The sequence below is a fragment of the Mastigoproctus giganteus genome, chromosome 6, assembly GCF_048544385.1.
Source record: "Mastigoproctus giganteus isolate SK-2022 chromosome 6, ASM4854438v1, whole genome shotgun sequence".
Classification (NCBI taxonomy): Eukaryota; Metazoa; Arthropoda; class Arachnida; order Uropygi; family Thelyphonidae; genus Mastigoproctus; species Mastigoproctus giganteus.
The window spans coordinates 137,961,507-137,984,800 of NC_143580.1; the positions used below are offsets into that span (position 1 = coordinate 137,961,507).

At 36.7% G+C, this 23,294-nt stretch overlaps 1 protein-coding gene across 2 annotated transcripts in view; it reads left to right on the forward strand.

Moving 5' to 3' along the window:
- UGP (UDP-glucose pyrophosphorylase) overlaps window positions 1-23,294 on the forward strand; it is a 443,603-nt gene that overhangs the window by 31,908 nt on the left and 388,401 nt on the right. For both annotated transcript variants that reach the window (XM_090376515.1, XM_090376514.1), the window contains exons 3-4: window positions 4,416-4,523; window positions 16,994-17,176. In XM_090376515.1, coding sequence (XP_090232641.1) covers window positions 4,416-4,523; window positions 16,994-17,176 — 291 coding nt within the window. The remainder of the gene's footprint in view (window positions 1-4,415; window positions 4,524-16,993; window positions 17,177-23,294) is intronic.

Here is a 23,294-nt window from a genome sequence, read left to right on the forward strand (position 1 = left end):
CCCTAATGAATTTGGCAGCTATACTGCAAAATTCTGTGCTACCTACATAGCCTTAAATTACACACTTTCACCAACCATATTGCACAGTGTTATTTATACAGACTCCATTAGTGCTATCCAAACTGCACAATAGAAAACGAATAGAATAGTGATCTCTTAGACAGATCTGGAATAAATACTCTTAAGTTAAACCAGAAGAAATAAGTTCTCTTTTGTTGGATCCCTAGTCATGCTGAAATTGCTGGAAATGAATATGCTGACATGGCTGCCAAAACTGCTACATATCCTATAGACTAATTCTTTACTACACCTGCAGCTGACTACAAGTATATATAGAGAGAGAGAAATAGAAGGGAATCACCAAGAAAGAGAAAAATGACGATATCCAGCTCAGGACCCTGGGTGTGCCAAGCCCATACTCACCAGATGTGAGCCCTTGGGATGATATATAAAGAAACGATGTCTTGAGCAATGGCAACATCTGGCAGAGTAAAGCCAATAACAAGCTACTTAGTATAAAAAAAAACACTTCCAACTAAGGAGATCCAGTATACGTGAAAACTGACATGAAGATGTCGTATTAGCATGATTACAGATAGATCACACACCTGACATATCTTTATCTGCTTGCAGTCAGTCACTGACCACACAGTGCACAAACTGCAGCATCCATCTTACAGTTCCCACCATACACTTGTTGATTGTCCCCATTTGCAACAGTGAGCGACAAACTCTCTTTGCCTCATTTTCAGCAATGAACACTGAGTATTGCTCATCTCCTAACAGATACCCACATATGGACAAAATCTTTACTCTCCACAAACAGATAAAACTCTATAACACATTCTAAACTTCAACCACAATCCATATTGATAAAAAAAACAGAGCATTGAACTTTACCATAGTTAGGTGCATTATGGCCGTATTGCTCTTAGCAGTAAAGTCCATAAACAAACAAACCGAGTGGCTATGGAGTATTGAATGGTAAAAAATAAGTGGTCATAATGTATGTAGTATGAGTAAACATTTTACTAGTTGCATATGTGTGTATATTATTTTTTAATTTTTGTTTATCTATAGCCATTTTTACTGCATCAGCATGGATGGTCCATAAGTAAGGAAACATGTTTGACTGTAAATAACAATACAGGCAGTTCTTGCTTTAAGAGTTTTCGCTTTACGAGTTCCTGGGTTTACGAGTTTTTTTTCCCCAAGTATCAACAAAATCGAAAATATGAACATTAATTGCAAAAAATGAATGTCAAACAGTTGTAAATACCGCATTGCAAACCATGTGCGTAGCTATACAATACAGTGTACCCCCTCTTTACGATATTAATCAGTTCCAGAGGCACCATCGTATCGTTAAAATATCGTAATGTGAACCCAATAACACATTGTTTTTTGGTAATTCATTTCAAGACCTTGGAAGGTTAAATTTTTGCTGTATAACTAAGCTATCTATCTCTCTAAAATGTCATTTTTAAGATCATGAGCATGACCTTAAGGCCATATAAAAAGGTTGTGAGCATGGTTCGTAAATTGTATTAGTTACCAATTCAAATCATTAAAATGTACTATACTTTCATCGTTATCATATGCTCTGTTATAAGAATCAATTTTAAACGCCTTTGTGATGATTTTTTAAAGCACATTTCTGTAGGTCACGAGCATAAAACAATAAACACAATTTGCACTTTCTGGTTTGTTGGGCTTTTCTGTTACTCCAAGCAATTATAAACGGGTAGTAAACTCGATGTTCTTGCATTTGCGAATATATGAATAGCTGGAATTGTGTGGTTTTTTTACGTTATTATGGTGAAATGTGTTTCCCCTTTACTGATTCAATCGTATAAAAAACATAAATTTTGAGAATCTTCTCTTCATTCCTTTTTTTTTAAGCTTCGTAAACTTGTTACTCCAGGCGAATCGTGTTAGTTGCAATTTGTATGTGCCGTTAAAAAATGCTTATGCATGCAGTCGTGAAATTTATAATTAAAAGAGAAGATTATCTTGGAAACAAATGCCTCTTGAAACATTTTTGAAGAAGACGACTCCTTGTGCAACAAACCAACGAGTGCCGAGCCAATAATGAGTGATCAACGAGTATGCATTTAGTCGATGATGATGAAGAATAAATATTCTTTAACATTTGTAAGTCGTAAACAATTTCTCTATTATTATAATTTGCTTGATTTTACAGGCTACATTTTCATTTCTTTCGATAAATCAGTCATTGTTTAAACATAAGCTAATTAGCTAACTAATTTCATTGTTGAGAACGTAACCCCTATTTTTAACCTTATGTCTATGGGAAATAAATTCCCGCTTTACGAGTTTTCACTTTATGAGCACACGCTAGGAACGAATTAACTCGTAAAGTCGAGAACTATGTGTATTTTAAATAGATATTTTAATTAATGCTAGCACAATAGAATGGGTATGCACAAACTGAAAAAAGCGAAAAAAAAAAAAAAAAAAATTCACATCTCTTCAGTATGGCTGTCATTTTGTCTTTTGGGAAAGAACAGCACACAGCAAAGCACAGTTCTTCAGAAATGTTCTCCAATTATTGACTGCTGAAGCTCCAGAAGAGATCTGTGCTTGTTCCTCAGTAAGTTATTCTTTAAGAATCCTCACAAAAAGTAATGACTGCGTTAAATCCAGAAGCGTGCTGGCTGTTCAATGGAACCCAACTGCCCGATATGTTGACCTGGGAACTTTACATCTAAGAATTCACAAACAGTTTTTGCATGGTGAGTAGATGCTTCATCTTGATTTTGGTGTTAATGGAAGGATTTTGCCTTTTAGCAGTCTGGCAGATTTCTCCTGTCATAGTTCCCTCAAAGAAAAAAAGGTCTGAATACATCTCTTTCCAAATTCAGGTTAGATTGTCAAGCCAGGAGCATTTAAATCCTTGTTAAATAATTTGGATTGTTAAGAGATTAAATAAACACAGTTATGGTGATTAATAGTTCCATTTAGTTTAAATATAGCTTCATCAGTCTGAAAAACATTCTCAATGATGTCTGGGTTTGTGATACTCAGCAAATTCCATTCAGGTCATCATTCCAGTTCTCATTCAAACGTATTTAAGTTCCTTTATGATTATGTAAGCATCATCAAACTTCTGTACAATATGCTTTATGGTTTTCATTGTGGGTGGTTTATATCCAAAAAACTTCTTGAATTTGTGTGCAACTCCTGCAGCATTTTAATATTTTCATACCACTTTACTATTTCAATCTTGTCCTTTGTTGGAGGGCCCATTGCACTTTTCATATGTTAAAGTTATTTTGAAACAATAAAAAATTATAAACTTTTAAACTTATACATATTTACATCAGTAGGTATTCAAAATAGTTTCCTTACTTACAGACCACCCTGTGTGTGTAAAGTGCTTTGTGTTCACAATGTCTGTTTATCTGCATGTAATAACTCAACTTTCAGAAGATGGATTTTCATGAAATGTTATATTTGGCTCTTTTAGAACAATTTATCTAGCCATCCCAAAGTTAATTAAACTTGAACCAATTTGTATGTCCATCTGCACATAACAACTTGACTCCCGGGGGATGGATTTTCATGAAATTTTGTTTCTTAAAATCAAACAACTAGTAATTATTATATATATATTTTTCATACCTATCATATAGGCCAGGGATGGCAAACCTATGGCATGTGTACCCAAAGTGGCACACATATACATTTTTTGGGCACATGGAATTCAGTGTTCCAAAAAAAAATTTTCAAACTTCGAAACATCACTCCAGGAATCCACCTTGAGTTGTGACCTGTGCATGCCCTTTCTCTCTGCCAGGCATGTAGTGACGAAGTTGTGACAAAATTGTGTGATTAAATGTCTTGAATATCACCTTCTGATATTCAAGGGGCACGTGAAAAATTCTGAGGAGCACGTGGAGGGTAGTTTTTTTTAAAAGATTTAGCCAATTTTGGCAGACATTCATAAAAAGGTTTGCCACCCTGACTTAGGCTATCCATATACCCTATAATTTAGCGAAACTGGATATTTATGTTTGTTTGCCTTGTGCTGATAAGAGGAATGAATAGGAAATATGGAGTTTGCCCATAAACCATGTTATTGGTTCATGCATGAAAGTTTTTGCTTTTTTTAAAATTTTTTTTATTATAAATTATGAAATATTATCATTTGCTGATGTGCCTAACACATTGTGTACATTAACTAACTTGTTTAAAATTATAATAGCTGTTCTGTATATTTGAAATATACTGTACAATCTGCTTGAGATTATTAAGATGTGTGCTTGTACAAATGAAAAGAATAGCCAACTGCAAACATTCATTGCAAACTTATAATCATAAGTAATCAACTTTTTAACTGCATTGTCATTTTGTTAATGCTAATTTCATTAATTTTTCTCTTAAATTTTTAGAAAACTGAGGCAGATTTTGAAGGTTTTAAGCAGTTATTTGTAAAATTTCTGACTGGAGTAGCTTTATCGGTGCAGTGGGATAAAATTGAGCCTTTGCCTGAAGAAGCTGTAAGTTTATAGTTTATTAGCATGGATTTTGTTAAAATATATTTTACTTTGTTCTAGTTAAAGTTTAAGTATTAAGAATATTTATGTGTTGACTAATTTTACAGCTAAAAGCTTGAAGTACTGTTGATTATCTATTAAGATTCTTAGCAAAGCTTATTATCTTAGTACTCACCTCTAGATCCATATTGGTTAGGGTTAAATTTACATAAAGGAAAGTAGAGTAAAAGTTTTCAATTATATTAATAGATTAATTAATTTAAAAGCATCTGTAGGATGAGGAAGTGCACCACCTTTTTCCTGGTGTCATTTATAAATATTATATGAAGAAGAGTCGTGTGTTGAAAAACCAAGAGCTGGACGAGAAGCCTTCGATGTCGTCGTCATCAGTTGGGGCCATTCACCAACTGTATTAAGTATGGGTTGAAGTTGTTGTTATTTGGTTTTTAGGAGCATTAGCAACTAAGGCCATATTGCTCCGGGGATATGCGGTGGTCATTCCCTGACCTTTCTGTATCCTCCGTATTTGGTGGTCACGAGCTCGAATCCCGGTCTAATCAAGAAGCATGTGCTACGCACTGCTGTTCCTGCCCACCTGGCTATGGAGGTGCCATGGATTGAGGTGATAACATTTCTATAAATAGCTTATACAAAATGCCCATCTGGTATAATGGGCATTTAGTATATTTAGTACTAAATATACTAAATGTTACCACCTCAGTTTTAGCTGAAGTAATTAATCTGAATGCATTAATTACTAAAAAGAATTGCCAGGACCAAATATTTGCACTTTGGTTCTAATTTTATCATGGTACATAACAAACAATATTTATAATTTGTTGATCTTCAAAAAGATCAACAAATTATGGTCCTTGAGGTTGTCACAGACATTCTCTCAGATATGCCAGACAAGCTGTTCTTGCTACCTGGGAGTCTAAAACGCTGATGGAACTGATATTCGGGTGACACTCAAGTCAAAGTGGACCCAATTTCGGCGAAGTCCGGACGGTCTACGACAGCCAAATCCTCTGCTTGCACCTTCACGATGGTGGGACTGTTAGTAATCCTGGGTATAACCTTCATGCACAAGTACATGGTGGGTGACCACCCAGGTGCGAACCAATGTAAGCAGGGGTCGAGGTGTGGCGCCCACACTACATGGAGGAACGCCGTCCCTCTATGTTACCAGGCAGTACTAGGTGGTAGATGACTCTCATCAACTGGTGAAATACCACCACTTTGCTTATTGGAGGCTTGAAGTGGTGGAACCCATGTTTAGTCTCTAGAGCTAAGTTCCGGCCAACCCTTCCCTATCTCTTTCATCATGCAGTATGATTGATGATTTTTGAGGTTATGATGAATGTCGTGGCGAGATCCAATATTCCTTACATTTTGAGGGTACAGATCTAAAACGGTGTTCGCAGGCCGGCCGCTAGTTAGTACACCGGACTGAACCTATTGGTAACTCTCTAGAAAGCTTCCGGATCAGCTAGTGTATAATCTTGCTACCTCTACTCTGCCAGATAGTGACTGGAGGGAGTCCGAGTAGTGTGTATGCGGGGAGCATTGTCGAGGCCACGTTATGTCAAGGATCTGGGTATATTCTTACCACATGTACGCCATATCCAAAAATTTCATTACTTCATACAGCATGTCCCACCCACTTTTTCTTACTATTGAATACACCATGAATTGTCAAAATAATAGAGCAAGCTTATCTGCGAAAAGATCTAAACCTCCCAAGGACTTCCTAATTCATTTCACAAATATACGTGGTCTCAATTCTAATCTCAACGATGTCCATTTCCACTTGCAGTCTTCCAAACCCCATGTACTTTTTCTGACTGAATCTCAGTTATCAGTTGATTCAACTACTGCTCATCTCAGATGTCCAAATTATTTGCTGTATGATTCCTTTCGCCTCAAAGGTGGTACTTGTGCATATGTCCATTCTGATATTCCCTGTCAGAAACTTGGCAATTTGGAATCTCCTCTCTTTGATCTTCTCTGGCTTAAAATCTCTCTACCTCATTGTGTAAAATTCATCTGTTGTCTCTACCGTTCTCCCAACTCCACTAATCACTTGGAGCTCTTTGACTTCCTCTCTTTGCAACTTGACTTTCTCCAGTCCAACTTTCCTAACAATGAGGTAATTTTCCTCGGTGATTTTAACGTTCACAACTCCAGCTGGCTTCCGTTTTCTAGTCACACCGACCCAGCAGGTTGAGATGCTGAGGCTTTTGCAATTACTAATGACCTAGCACAGATTGTTCATTTACCTACAAGAATACCGGACAAACCTAATCATACAGCCAATACGCTTGATCTTTTTCTCACAAACAACCCTTCTAAGTACAAGGTTGAAGTGAGAGGTCCTTTAGGCACTTCAGATCACAACTTGGTGATTGTCTCTTCTCCAATGGAACCTTTATCTCATGGCTATTCCCAACCTCGTATTGTTTGGCATTACAAGAATGCAAAATGGGATGACCTGCGAGACTTCTTTTCTTCTTTTCCTTGGTCTGATTACTGTTTCAAAACTTCTGATGTCAACGTTTGCTCAGATCGTGTCAGTGAAATTATTCTTGCAGGAATGGAATCCTTTATCCCACACTCCACTTTAAAATCTCGTCCTTTATCTAAACCTTGGTTTTCCAATAAATGTGCTAAGGCTGTCCAAGAGAAGAACGTTGCATATCGTAATTGGCTTGTTTCTAATTCTTCAGTTTCATTTTCTGCCTACACCAAAGCTCGCAACAATTGTAAAGCAGTTATTAATCAGTCCAAACTAGAGTGTGAACAGGCTAAGAGTAGAAAACTTGCTTCTTGCCATAATGGTAGCCGAGCATTCTGGTCTCTTGCCAAAGCTATTGGCCGCAACTTTTGCCCATCTCTGCTCCCACCTCTGTCCAAACCAGATGGTTCTGTTTTCACTTCAGCCAAGGATAAAGCTGACCTGCTAGCATCCCATTTTTCTTCCAGCTCATGTATTAATGATCTTGGTAAAACACCTCCCACCATTCCTAACACGCTCCATTCAATGCCTCCTGTGGTCTTCCGTCAAAAGGATATCAGAAGGATTTTGATGAATCTTGATGCTAAGAAAGCTCCAGGTCCTGATGGTATTTCTCCACTTGTTCTCAAAACCTGTGCTCCTGAACTTACTCCTATTCTTTGCGGCCTTTTTTCACTTTCTTATTCCAAAGGTGTTTTTCCTTCTGCTTGGAAATTTGCTCATATCCAGCCAGTTCCCAAAAAGGGTGACAAATCCCTCCCATCCAATTATCGTCCCATTGCAATTACTTCTACTCTTTCTAAAGTAATGGAGAAATCAATTAACCGCCAACTCTTAAACTACCTAGAAACCTTCCGTCTGATCAACGATCGCCAGTATGGATTCCGTCAGTGTCGATCCACTGGTGATATTCTGGCTTATGTTACCCATTTATGGACTAATTCAATGGAAAGGTTCGGTGAAACACAAGTAGTTGCTCTTGACATCTCAAAGGCTTTTGATCGTGTTTGGCATAAAGGTCTTCTAAACAAGCTTCCATCTTATGGTTTGCCAACTGTTTTTAATAATTGGTTATCCAGTTTTCTCTCTGATCGCTCACTGAGGGTGATGGTAGATGGCTCTCTGTCTTCTAACTTCTCCACTAATGCCGGTGTCCCCCACTCTTTTCCTCTTGTATATCAATGACCTTCTTCCATTGACTGGAAATCCTATCCATAGTTTTGCCGATGATAGCACATTGCATTCAACTTTCCATTTTGAGAAACCTTGTCCTGCTCAATCAGCTTCAAGCTCTCGAAAATCTGTTGCCAATTCCTTAAATGCCGATCTTCAGGTAATTCTCCAGTGGGGCAAAGACAACTTAGTTGATTTCAACCCTTCTAAAACTCAATCTTGTCTTATGTCTCGCAAAAAGGATTCTTCTGCTCCTATGCCTATCTTTAGTGACACTCCAATTTCTAGGCAAAATTATATATCTCTTTTGGGGATTACCCTGACTTCTAATCTCTCTTGGCACAAGCACATTACAAATATTGCTTCCTCTGCATCTAAAAAACTTGGTTTTCTCTTTCGCTCTCGGCGTTACTTTTCTCCCAAACAGCTGCTCACTCTGTATAAATCGCAAATCCGCCCTGCCATGGAATATTGTTCCCACATCTGGGGTGGTGCCCCCAAAACCTCTCTCAGACTTCTTGATTCCATTCAGAAGAGGGCAGTTAGGTTAATTAATGATTCATCTCTAACAGAGTCTCTCCACTCGCTTTCTCATAGACGCACTCTTTCTGCTGCATGCCTCTTCTACAGATACTTCCATGGGCACTGTTCTTCTGAATTGGCTTCTATAATTCCCGCTCTCTCTTTCAAAACAGTCCGAACATGTGCCGCCACCAGCCAACATCCATTTACTGTCCAACTTCAAACCCACAGAACCAACTTTTGATCTTCCTCATTTATTCATTCAACTGCCGTTTTCTGGAACAACCTTCCTTCATACGTATTTCCTGAAAATTACAATCTACAGAAGTTCAAGTCCAATATCAACAAATATCTTCTTTCGTCTTCTCAACCTCCAACCCAAGCACGGTACTAAGTACTATAGGTTATAATACCTCTCGTGTTTGGGGTTCTCATAAAAAAAAAAAAAAAAAAGCATACATCAAAGAATCTTAATCTAAAAAAATATGGCATCAAGGTTAATATTTAGGGGAATAAAAACATTTTTATGAAAATGGAAATTTTATGAAAATTTGCAGTGACGATTGAAAGAAGTATTGGAAAATAGTTTTACCACAATTTGGAGTGTGGGCAGTGCTCCACCTTATTACTACTTTTTATAATTTTCATGGACCTTTTCATAACAGAATGTAAACTGCCGACAAAGTTCAGTATGGTAAATTTAAAAATTGTATCAATATTTTGTGTGTATGATATGTTGTATTAAATATAGTAGTTTGCAAAATATTGAGAATTTTAGTCCCAGAATACAGGTGCAGAATGGTAAATATAAAGTACCCCCCCCCCCCCCCCCCCGATCCTTTTTTGGGCAGGTAACGATTTAATTTATCATCCGCTGTTGAAGTAGGAAAAGTGCTTGATAATGTTTTCTGAAATATCAGCTGCCACTATCTATGATTCACATTGTTTATATGTATAGTGAGCAGTGCAAGATCAGTTTGCTGTATAATATAACTTAGATAGTTCTATTATACACAACTCTTTTAGTGGCATCTGCTATATCATGTGATAAAGCTGTGAATTCCATGTTTATCTTTTGCAACCTGACTTTTAGAGAAAATGCATACTCACTCTCTTGGTGGGTATGCTTTATCATTCAGCTGTGCTGGCTTTTCCAAAACCTTAGTATGACCTCACTTTGCCTAATAACCATAGGCTATTCTCCCTTACCAGCTGCTTAGGCAAAATTCTTCAAGGACTGGTGCATCTGAGGCTTTTGTGGATTCAGTTTGTAATTGAAATAAATAACATAACATGGAGCATGTCAAGTATGGTTAAAGCATAAATATATGTAGATGATCTCACTATCCTCCATCACTCACAGAACATGAATGCCCATGAGCCACCAAATATGGAGGATGCGGAAATGTCAGGGAATGACCACCGCATATCCACAGAGCAATATGGCCTTAGTTGCTAATGCTCCTAAAAACCAAATAACAACAAGAGAACATGAATACCTCTGAAAAACAGATCCAATTACCAATAAGTAAAATGATGGATTCTGTAAACTGGATGCCGAAGTTTTGGGAAAATATCCACTGTCATACACTACTGCAAATGACATGCATGTCAACCCGAATTTTGAATATAGAATTATGTAATCCCGGTTTCTAATACTATCAGTGTTTTGGGACTAATAATTATTAGTCCCTAAACTAATAATTATTAGTCACTGGTCAACAAGGTTTTGCTAACATGAGTGAAAGTAAGCATTGTTTGGTAATTTGTATGTGCTGATTATGAATATGACAGTAAAATGTTTCTATCATGTTACATTTTTTTAGAAAAATGCAAAAACAATTTAAAAAAAAACGTAAAATAGCTTCAAAATCAATGAAATTGCCCAACATCGTGCTCTGTACCTTTCCCAGTCGAATTTATTGTAACAAAAGAGGCATATTTGTGTTGTTTAATGGTGTGCTAATACCTCTTTTTAGTTTTATGGTCCCGGGGAGTGGCCGTTCTGAGTTATATTGCTATTAACCCCAGGGGGCTCACATCTGGTGAGTATGGGCTTGGCAAACCCAGTGTTCTGAGCTGGAGCTTCATTCTTCTCTTTCTTGGTGATTCCTTTCTCTGCTTCTCTCTCTCTCTCTCTCTCTCTCTCTCTCAGGGTAACTTGGGAATTTTTTTTGACTGGTGCAGCATAAGCCTCAGGCTTCCTTCACCATATGACTAATAATAATAACCTTATTATGCAGTAGCACGTTTGGACCCTACTATATTTCCGGCGGCCAGGTGGCTCTGTGAAAGACAATTTGTTTACAAGCTGTCTTTAGCCCTTAAATGTACATTTTTGGGGTAAGTTTCTATTTTTAAGATCTAGTGGTAGGTTGTGGTGTTTTAAAGTTCCGTTTTGGTCTTGTGAAAATTCGTGAAATGGAGCGAAAACGCAGTGTGTGCGTTACTTCACCAAACAGTTTTTGCTATGTTTGTGGACAATTTATAGTGAGGTCGCAACGTTCATTAATCACAGACAAGATAGAACAAGCTTATTTTTATTTTGGTCGTCATGTAGGTGATCAGGATAAAAGGTGGGTACCACATATGTGCTGTATAATGTGCTATGTAAATCTGACTGAATGGATGAAGGGGAACAATTCTAAAATGCCTTTTGCTGTTTCAATGATCTGGAGAGAACCAACAAGTCACATCCAAGATTGTTTTTTCCCTCACAAATAATAATGGTTTTCAAGGAAAAATAGAGATAAATAAAATACCCCAACCTTCCATTCTCAATGAGACCAGTGCCCCCCCCCCCACACAGCAACTCCCTATTCCCGTTCCTCCACCAAGTTGTGAAGAAATCAGTATTCCAGAAGAAGAGCAAAAGTCACTAGAGCCCATACCTGCCCCCTCATCGTCTGCCGATCCTAGTTACAATCCTGAAAATGACAATACACAACACTTAATTGAGAAAAGTGAACTTAATGTTTTGGTTAAGGAATTTAAATCTTTCAAAGCAACAGGCTGAGCTATTAGGATCTAGGTTGCAGCAGAGGAATTTGCTGGCAAAAACCACGAGGATTTCTGTGTTTAGAAACCAAAATGAAAAGTTTGTGGGTTATTATCAAATGGAAGGTTCTCTTTGTGTCTGCAAAGATGTAAATGGATTGATGGATGAACTAAAGTTTGAACACTCCTGAAAAATGGAGTAATTCATTGATTCTTCTAAATTCAGTTTAAAAGCAGTTTTGCTATACAATGGTAATATCAAACCATCAGTTTCAGTGGCTATGAACGAAACCTATGATAGCTTGTCACTGCTATTAAATGGATTAAACTATAAGAAATATTGTTGGAAAATCTGTTGTGATTTAGAAGTAATCACTTCGTTGCTTGAACTACAGAGTGGTTTTACTAAGTATTGTTTGTTTCCTGTGTTTATAGGATAGTTGAGCAGTTGAACATCATTATATTGTTAAGGAATGGCTCATCAGAAGAATACTTTCCCAGGAAACTCAACATAAAATGCACGCCTTTAGTGAAACCTGAAATGGTGCTTCTCCCACCTTTGCACATTAAGTTGGGTCTCATGAAAAATTTTGTAAAAGTTCTGGACAAAAATAAGGAAAGTTTTGAGTGCTTAAAAAGCCAGTTTCCAAAAATTAGTGATGCAAAGTTGAAGGAGGCTTTATTCGTAGGTCCACAAATTAGACGGCTTTTAAAGGATGAAATCTTTGAAACTAAACTTAACACCACTGAATTAGCTGCTTGGAAATCCTTCAGAGCTGTTGTCAGCAGGTTTTTAGGGAATAAAAAAAGTTGAGAACTATAAAAGAATTGATAGAAAAATTATTGCATAATTATCAAACTGAATATTGCTGAAGATACACTTCCTACTTTCCTGGACTTCTTTCCAGACAACTTGGGATCTTTCATTGATGAGTTGAGGGAAAAATTCCACCAAGATATCCACACTATGGAGCAGAGGTATCAAGGATGATGGGATCCAGCAATGATGGGTGACTATTGCTGGTTTCTGATAAAGGGAGGACCATTCTGCTCATAAGAGTAAAAAATAGCTGTAAGTAGGAAGAGTTCCTATTTTTGCCTCCACTTTTGTGGTTTTATTGCTTACTTAAATCCATATATGTGTTTATAAAGTATAAATGTGTTATTTTTTATCCATTTAGAATATTTACTGGTCATTTCTATCTCAAGTAATAATTTACAAGGAAAGTAAAGTACATTGAGATAAAAATTCACAATTTTTGGAAAAAAGGAGCACAAAGCCATAACATGAAAACATGACATGCTGCAAACTTTCTACTGTCATTTTCTTTTCAGCACATGCTATTTAGTCCAAATCGGTTGATTTTGTTCATGTTATCAAAAAAAAAGGTTAAACTTGTTGGCTAGTGTAATCAATAATAAACATTACCTTCAGGCTCATGTAGCATGTCTTTGAACTAATTGCTACGGAACCTAAGTATTCTTCAATCAGAATATCAGTTCCATCTTAAGGGGGTGGTGAACAGACAGTGTCTCACTATTTAATGCATTAATCAGGTTGTGATAGGTTATGGATCCCTTATATATGCTTCAGACAGGGAAAGTGTTGTACAATGTTTTAACACCATTCAGCACAGTGTCAGACAATACCCAGAGATTATGGGCATCCATTCATGCCCAGTTGGGATGGTGGCTGATGGCCTGGTTTTAACATCTGAGCAGAGGCACATCAATGATGAGCTAGAGACCATTCGGCAAGCCCAGTGACTAACTCTGAGAAGGGGAGACATTTGTTCACCTTCTTGCCCTCCATTTTAACTGGAGACTTCAGTCTTGTATGCAGTTTGACCTGATGACTTTTGGTGTCCTGGTAGGATATGGCCTGAGGTCCAGGCTACAACAGTTGGGGCTTGGGCCCTCAGAATTGTACTCTTGCAGAGAACTAGAGACTGGCCTCCACATTGTTCTGCAGTGTCTCTATTATGAGGATGCATGTGTTGTGCTGGAGTGAGGGACACTTGCTCTTCACATAGATAAATTAGTATTATACAGTAGATTTTGGTTCTAATTCAGTATAATTAAAAATACTACACTAAACTTATATCCTTATGCAGTTATAATGCACCAGTTATGCTGTGAAATTTGCGTTACTGAATATATGTATTTTAATATAGAGCTTATGGTATATGTATTTCAAACCCATCTGAAAAGACATACTTTCAGTTGGGTTTTCTAACTATCTACTTGATCTATTTTGTCATCTGGGAACAACATCCCTCTGGTAGACCTTATCTCATTATAAAATTTGCCATCACCTTTTCTATTACTGGGGATTTCAATGGACATAATACTCTGTTTAGTAGTGCTGACATCAGTTTGTTTGTTTGTTATTTGGTTTTTAGGAGCATTAGCAACTAAGGCCATATTGCTCTGGGGATATGCAATGGTCATTCCCTGACCTTTCTGCATCCTCTGTATTTAGTGATCACGGACTTGAACCCCGGTCTAATCAAGAAGCATGTGCTACGCACTGCTGCTCCTGCCCACCTGACTACGGAGGCACCTCTGACATCAGTGGAAGTGGTCAGAATATGAAATATATATGCATTGAAAACAATGACCTCTCCCTTCTAAATGTGGGTTCTAACACCTTTTTCCGCATTCCTACCTGTACTTTTACTGTGATCGATCTCTCTATATGCTCCTCTTCACTCCTCTCTGTTTGTACGGGTGAAGAAAACCTTTATGGTAGTGATCATTTCCAAATCATAACCACCCTTTTCAATGGGAGACTATGCCATCTGTCTAGGATATCATGGTGGAAAATTGATCATGCTGACTGAAATGCTTTCAAACATCCGGCAAATTTTAATACTTACACAGTCAGCCAGGAGCCAGTTAATAACTCATTTAAGTACATCACAGAAAGTATTGTCCAGGCAGCTGCAACGGCAGTTCTGAAGACATCGACTCAAACTATGGTTTGGGAAATGGTGGAAACTGAGTCAATGTCTGAGTCGAAACTGAGTGGATGCACAGCAGCAAAAAAAAGACAAAACAAGGCATGGGGGATATTTCATAGATAACTTACCCAGAAAATTTAATAGCTTTCAAACATGCACATACCAAAGCATGTTACATCAGGTGTCAGAGTAAGAAGAAATCTTGGATCTACTTCATCCTCTGTTAGTCGGGTGGCAACACCAAAAGTTGTCTGGGACATAGTCCGGAAAATGAAGGTCAAATACACATCATGCTCTTCATCAATCCTAGAGCATAATAGATGTGTAATTGCAAACCCAACTGCAATTGCCAACACTCTTTGCAAGATATTTGCTAAAGTGTCTGCAGAACATCTTACACCTCAGAATTCCTGGTCCTCAAACAGAAATCTGAAAAACAGCAGTTGAAACTGTCCTCAAATGGCTGTTAAGGATACAACCAGATTTTCACATACTAGGAACTGAAAGTGGCTCTCTCTCTCTCTCTCCCAGGTGAGTGCTATCTGGCCAGATAACATCCATTGTGAGATTATTAAACATGTTTCGTGAGAATCTGTGAGTTGCTTACTCTATCTCTACAACAGAATCTATCTCAAAGAGTAGTTTCTGGACTCTGTCTTAGGACAATCATACTTGCCATTCCCACACCAGGAAAGGATCCAAAAATACCAAATATTTACTGCCCTATTGCACTGACCATCTTGAAAATGCAGCAAGGTCACCACAACCCCACAACATTCGTAGCTTGTTAGTTCCCTAAACAGAATACAGGCAAGTAATATGCAATAGATTATTCTCCCAGTGGCAACAATCTTGGCATAGGCAGGTTATGGACAAGCTGTATTAAATAAAGCCTGTAATCCAACACTCAGTGTAATCTGTACACAAACCATAGAGGGGAAGTTGTTCAACTCGCCTACATATAGGACATAGTCACCTTATGTGTGCTTTACTGCTGAGGGCAGATGATTCTTCTATGTGTGAGGAGTCTGGCACCTTTTTTAAACATGTCATATTTTATGTTAGTGTCCATGATATAGATATGAATGTGTTTTATATTTTACTGCTTTTGGTCATCTGGCTGAGTCTTGTACACTCAGTTAAATTTTATCCAACAATGAGCATGTCTCTGTTGTTTTTAGCTGTTTAAAATCACTAAACCTTTTTACTCATATTTAAAATTTACATTTTTAATGTTATGTTTTTTATACCTTTATTGTTATACATGTCAACATAGCAGCCTAATTCATTGGGTCACTGAAATCTTAACTGTGATCTTTTATATTACCTCATGTTAGAATGTGTAGTAATATAATTTTTATAGCTGGGGAGTTTTAGTATTAGTATTGGCAATTTAGATGGCATTTTCCCCATCCCTTCCAATAATTTGTCCAAATCTTTTTTGAAATTTACTGCAATTGTCCATCTCCCCAATATTAGGTGGAAAATTATTTCAGCAGTTGACCATTCTTTTGTTGAATGCGAATTTCCACACATCTAATCTGCAACCATTCTTTTCAAATTTAAATGTATGTCCTTTGTATGTTTCTTATACACTTCAGTTAGGTCATTGTGCAGATGCCTAGTTTAGAGAGACTGCAGTTTAAAGAATTGGTCTTCCATGTTAAGAACATTCTGTTGTTCCCTCAACTGATCTTGTTGTTCTTCTCTGCACCTTTTCCAACAGATCTGTCATTTCCTGAAATGAGGTTTCCAAATCTCATTTCAAGAAGGACACTGATCCATTGGAAAGGGTTCAGTATTTCACTAGATGTGGCTTAACCATTACCTTAAACAATGATTATTACTTTTTTGTCCCTTCTGACAAAGTTCCTGTATATTTGACAGAATCCCACGAGTTGTTCTAGCAGCCTGTTTGCACTGTCAGAGAATTTTGTATTAGTTTCCACAATCACCTTTAGAACTTTTCCCTCAATAAGTTCTTGAATTTGGTGCCACCCAAATGGTATTTTGTGCTGGGATTACTGCTACCCAAATGCACCTTTTATTTATTGCTGTTAAACCACAATTACTATTTTCAAACTCACCTGCTTAGTTTATCCAGATCCTCATGAAGTAGCCTCTCCTGATTACTGTTATTAACCACTGTGCTCACCTTTGTGTCATCTGCAAACTTAAACATTAAACTTGAAACACGCACTTCATTATCATTAATAAATATTAAACACAGTAACAGGCCTAAGTTTTATTTATTATGTGACACGAGAACATGTCATGAAATAACACGCTGTGTATTTTTGCAGGTTCGCAATTATGACAGCTTAGATGAACCACAAACAGACACAATCAGAGATATGTTGAACAAATTAGTGGTAATTAAACTGAATGGTGGCCTTGGAACTAGTATGGGGTGCACTGGTCCAAAATCTGTCATTCCTGTACGAAATGATTTGACTTTCCTTGATTTAACAGTTCAGCAAATAGAGGTAAGGCTGTAATTTTTAATTTAATCATAAATATATATTCTTTGCATTTAGTTATCCTTTACTAGTTTAGTAGTTTTTTTTTTTTTTTTTTGAAAAGTATAGTCATATTACCTTCTTGAACATGTATTTGACCTGGTACAAAAATTTCAAGGAATATTATATTATACCCCCTTTCTTTGCTATTTATTTGATCTAGTATAAAACTTCTAGAAATTTTATATACAGTGTGTTTCATACCAATAAACTGAAGTTAAATAAGAAACTTTGCATGTACTTTACATTGAAAAGAAAAAAGGTTAGCTTTCAGTACAAGGTTCTTACTTGTGGATCTTTGCGATAATGAGTGATAGGCAGGTCTTGCTCCACCCATTGCTTTTCAGTGTTTTGACTGCTTATCACCACAGTTTTGCATTAGAGTTAATGCCATTTTGCAAGTGAGTACAGCTGGCAGAAATATGACGTACAGGCCTGGAAACCAAACGTTTTTGGTAGACACTTTTCTTCCTTCTGATACTGGATTATCCAAGCAACATCCCTTTGAAGCAAATCATGTCGCATTTCAGATAGATCTGCAAACATTAAACAAGCATTACATATCATAAGTCTGTGATTCAGAGGACAACCTCTCCCCTTCTCAGTTCTCCCCAAGCCACGACACTTATGCTACTTTGAGGCAAACTACAGCTTTGTTGCTGTAGTCTGATCTGAGATATGATTTTCATTCAAATCCAGTTTAATTAAGAATAATATGCTGAACTAATATACCTAATGCAGTAATAACACTATGCATAGGTATTATGCCATGAAGTTTATGTTATTAAATATATATATATATATATATATACAACCACTCCCTGACTTATGTAAGGGTTGTGTTCCGCAGAACTCTAGGCAAGTCAAATTTTATGTAAGCCGGAATTTCTCTAAATGCTTACGTAGCACTCGCAAATATGCGTGCTGAATTTGATTGAAGCAAAAAAGAAATGTTTAATGAACATGTAAAAAAAATTTATTGAATTTTTTTTATCTCATGCCCAGAAAAAATTTCAAAATTATAAAATTAAAAAGAGAGAGGGGACAGGCATAACATCAGCAAGTTTTACTTTTCGAGTATCGTTGCTACAATTAGCTCTCCAGCTGATAAGCACACTGCTGTGGAAGTTGGGGCTGTGGAGATTTAGAAGGGATTTTTTCCAACACATCATAAAATTTCTCTGCAGTTGCAGAATCGGCACTGGTTTAACACACTACATACTTTAATGTTTTGGAAACCAGTGTGATGTTTGAACCTATTAAACAACACATTGCATGCCACGAACTTGGCTTGGGGTTCGTTGTACTTATCCTTAATATCTTCATGAATACTTCTTGCTTTTGCTTGAATGGCCTCTGGACTTAGAGGCACTTGCTTCTGAATCTGATTTTCCATCCATAGTAGTAATAGCTTTTCCATCTTCGATATAGCACCTGAATGCTGTTTTGTGATCACTGTTGATCTTAAATGCGTTGATCCTTTAACATGTTCTTTTATATGCGCACTGTCCCTTAAAATAGTATTCACTGTTGAAGCAGCGAGACCTAATTATGTGCAATAGATGATAAACTTTGTCCTCTTTCGTACTTCTTAATTAATCGTCTTCATTTCTAAATCAATTTTGTTTCGTTTCCGTGCACTGCCAGCACTTGTACTTTCTGTTGGTCCCTTTCCTTTCACCATTATAATAAATAAATAGAAATGAAGAGATGATTCTGAAAATTTATTTATGTTTTTTATATGATTGAAGATTTCAGTGATGGGGAATTCATTTCACCATAATACTGTAACGTAAAAACCCACAGAATTCCAGTTATTGGTATTACCGCAAATGCAATAAGATCGAGTGTACCACCTGTTTATAATAGATTGTGCTAACTGAAAAGCCCCAATAAACCGGAAAGTGCAAATATTTTTATTGTTTTATGGTAGTTGACCTCCAGAAATATGTTTTAGAAAAATATCACAAAAGCATTCAAAATTGATTCTTATAATGGAACATATGATAATGATGAAAGTGTAGTGCAATTTCCATTACAAAAAATGACCTTTTAGAGAGATAAATAGCTTAGTTATATAGCGAAAATTTCAACTTCCGAGGTCTTGGAATGAATTACGAAAAAAACCAATGTGTTATTGGGTTCACATTATGATATTTTCACGATACCTCCATTTATTCCTACAGGAAGTTTGCACTGGACAGCAAAAACTTACGTAAAGTCAAATTTCTATAAGTCAAGTATTACGTAAGCCATGGAGTTCCTGTATTGCAATATCAAGTTTATGTTTGCCTTTAATCCATAGAATTGGGTCATATTTGCCTATGCATTACAATACTATAAGATTATAGGGATATTTCAATGCAATAATTTAAATAAAATCAAAATTTCACTTTATGTTATTGCCCATGTTTGATTATGATCCTGAAGATTTTCTGATTTTAGAATGCGAAAGTGGTATACTGCATATCTTAACACAATTTTAGAATTTAAAAACAAACATAGCAGTTATCTTTTTAAATGGAAGATTTGCTTCCATACATCTCTTGCCTGTTTACTTAGACAAAATCATTATTCACAGTTCAACGTACATTTGCAAATAGAATCCAGCTGATGAGAAGTCAGTAAGCTTTGAAACAGCCATTCTAGCAGTGTCTCTGATTTTTAAATGTATAATGGATTCAGCTGTTCAGGTGATGATATACAAATTAAAAAGATGTTAGCAATGTAGGCAGAATTGTGAATATTTGTGAAAAATGAACATCAGCCCAGTCCTTAGCACTGAGGACTCTGTGCTTGGTGGTCTGCAGGGAGAAGAAAGTTTCTCCATGATCAAAATCAAACAGTTAACACATAATGAATTTTGATTTTATTTCAACTACTGTGTTGAAATACTCCTGCAGTCTTATAGCAAAGCATCAGATTATCTACCTTACCTTTAAAAACAAGTGGCAGGATACACCCTGTTTGTTTAAAAAAAAAGTACCATGGAGTGTGCATCACAGTTTCACAAATTGTGTGATGTAGATTGAAGTATGATGTCTTGGTTGCTGTGACATAGTAGTTGTGGTCTTCGCTTCATTGTATTTGCTGTTGGCCTTGTTTGTTAGTATAAAATTCATAATGATAAAATAAATGAACCAGTGCTGGGAGATTGATTTCAGTGGTGAAGGAAAGGGATGAATCATGTTGGTCCACTTAGCCCCTGGATATGAATGGTATAAATGTTGATGAATCTGTACAAATTGCAGATAAACTGAATAAATATATTGCACCTTCACTCGCATACAGAATTGGGATTAGCATAAGTGTATCTAATGCTGATTGGGAGTTAAATTATTTTATAATAACAGTAAGGTAGAAAAGAAATTGTTATAGGTAAAAGTGAACAAAGTACCTGAGGCTGATGGAATCTAAAATTATATTTAAAGAAGCTTCAGAAGAGGTTATTAAACCTTTAGTCATTATAATGAGAGTATCCTAAGATTCAGGAGAAATACCTGCTGATTGAAGATGTGCAAATGTACCTCCTATTCATAAGGATGGTTTTGGTAAAAGGGTGAAGTGGGTAACAACAGACCTATAAGTTTAGTCTCAGTGCCAGAGAAAATCATGGTTAAAGTAATGTTCTTTATTGGAGTGGAGCCATACAACAATCACAGCATGAATTTGTTAAAGGAATATCTTGCCTCACCAGTGTGATTAATTACTATAAGGTTGTTACAGTGGAACTAGATGTGGATGAAAAGAATAATTTTGACATCATATACAGTCAATCCTCATATAACACATGTTTACATTACACGAATTCGATCATACACGATTTATGAATAGGGGAACAATGTTGTATGTAACACGAACCGAATTTGCTTACGATTCACCTTTGTATTTACAAGAAATAGGGAGTTGAGCACGGGAATTGTCCAACAACGCAACACAATAGGAATGAAGAGAAGATACTGAAAATGTATTTATGTGTTTTATATGATTGAAGATTTCAGTAAAGGAGAAACACATTTCACTATAATAATGTAAAAACCCACAATTCCAGCTATTGGTATTATTGAAATGCAATTAGATTGAGTTTACTATCCGTTTATAACAGATTCCACTAGCAGGAATGCAACTGTAAATTTTTTTTTATTGTTTATGGTAATGTTCTCCATAAATGTGCTTTACTAAAATGTGAGCTAGCGTGAGGTGATAGTCAGTTTCTGCCTTTATGGTGTTGTTTATTCAATTGCCTACTTGCTACTCCTCATTTTTGTCCTTTTTATACTATAATTGTATAAAAAGAGTAAAAGACCTAAAAAAGAGTAAAATACTTGAGAAAAGTGTGAAAAGGAAGTGTGCTTGTGAAGAAACTACAGAAACTTTTAGTTTCTTCACAAGCACACTTCCTTGCACACTTCCTAAAGAAACTTGCCCTTCTCTGTACACGCTCAAGTAAATCTACATCCTTCCTAAAATGAGGCCTCCAGACCTGTACGCAGTACTCAAGGCGTGGCCTGACCATTGCCTTATACAGAGGGACAATCACCTCCTTCTCCCTGCTAGCAAAATTCATATATATCATTGACAAAACCCCATGACCTGCCCTGGCAGCCTGTCTGCATTGCTCAGAAAACTTCATATCTGACTGCACAATTACTCCCAGGTCTTTTTCATTTTCTGCCACCTTAAGTGTAGTACCACACAGTTGGTACATTTCTCTGGGGTTACTTTTACCCATATGCAGTACTTTGCATTTGTCAAGGGTAAACTACAGTTGCCACTTCTTAGCCCATCTGCCCAAATTTTCTAGATCCTCTTGCAGTAGCACACTGCCATTACTGTCATTAACAACCCTGCCAACCTTTGTATCATCTGCAAACTTCGACATTAAGCCTGATATACCTTCATCAATATCATTGATAAATATACAAAACAACAGTGGACCTAACGCCGAACCCTGTGTGACACCACTAATAACATTAGTCCACGAAGAGCAGCACCCATTAATTACCACCCTCTGTCTTCTCCCACTCAACCATCCTTTTATCTATTGTAGCAACTTACCCTTAATACCATTCTGCTCCAATTTGTACGATAGTCTTCCATGCGCAACAGTGTCAAAAGCTTTCCTGAAATCCAAATATATGAAATCAAAATTATTTTTTGCATCCAGTTCCTTTGTAACCACATCATAATATCCTATCAAATTTGTCAGACAAGACTTTCCATTAACAAACCCATGCTGTGTCTGAATTATTGCTGCAGTCTTGTCTAGATGATCCTGCAATGCATCTTTAACCAGTGACTCCATTATTTTACCCGGAACAGAAGTTAAACTAACTGGTCTGTAACTCATGTCACCCTTCGATCCCCTTTGTGAATTGGGGATACATTTGCACATCTCCAGTCAGTGGGAACCTCCTCTGAGTCCAAGGATGCTCCAGTCAATTGTTGACTGGAGCATCCTTGTTGTGCCCCTTATCATTTTTAATATTAATTAATGACATTGATTAAGGTATTTTAAATTTGATGTATAAGTCTGCTGTTAATACAAAGGTGGTCACAGTTGTTAATGACAGTATACAGGGTATTGTTCTGTTCATCTGAATTTTTAGGAAAGAAACTCTGGCCAAAAAAAAAAAGGGTGAGCAAGCAGAAATCCCCTCCATTCTTGTGAATAACAACAGGTTAATCAGTAAATGATTGATTGAGATTCTTATAAATTTGGACTAAATTTACAAGTATACAAATGTGTAAAAGGAAAGTAAGTGAATGTACTGTGGTGATATTAAATAAGAAGAAATCAGTCATTTATATTCATACTGTGATTTGTGCCAGCAAGGTGAATGATGATTTAACATTTGATAAGATTGGACAATGGGACAAATCTTTGTAAAGTTTCCTCTGAAACTCTCACTCTTGAAGATGGTATTGCCATTGTAGTGACTGACAACTTTTCAACATCCAGTGCAGGCAACTGAGAGTTTGGTTTATAGCCGAGACCTTGAGATTTAGCATCAGTCATTTCGTTGGAAGACCTATCATCATCTCGACCAAAGATATCAAAACAGATATGCTGAAATTTGAAGAT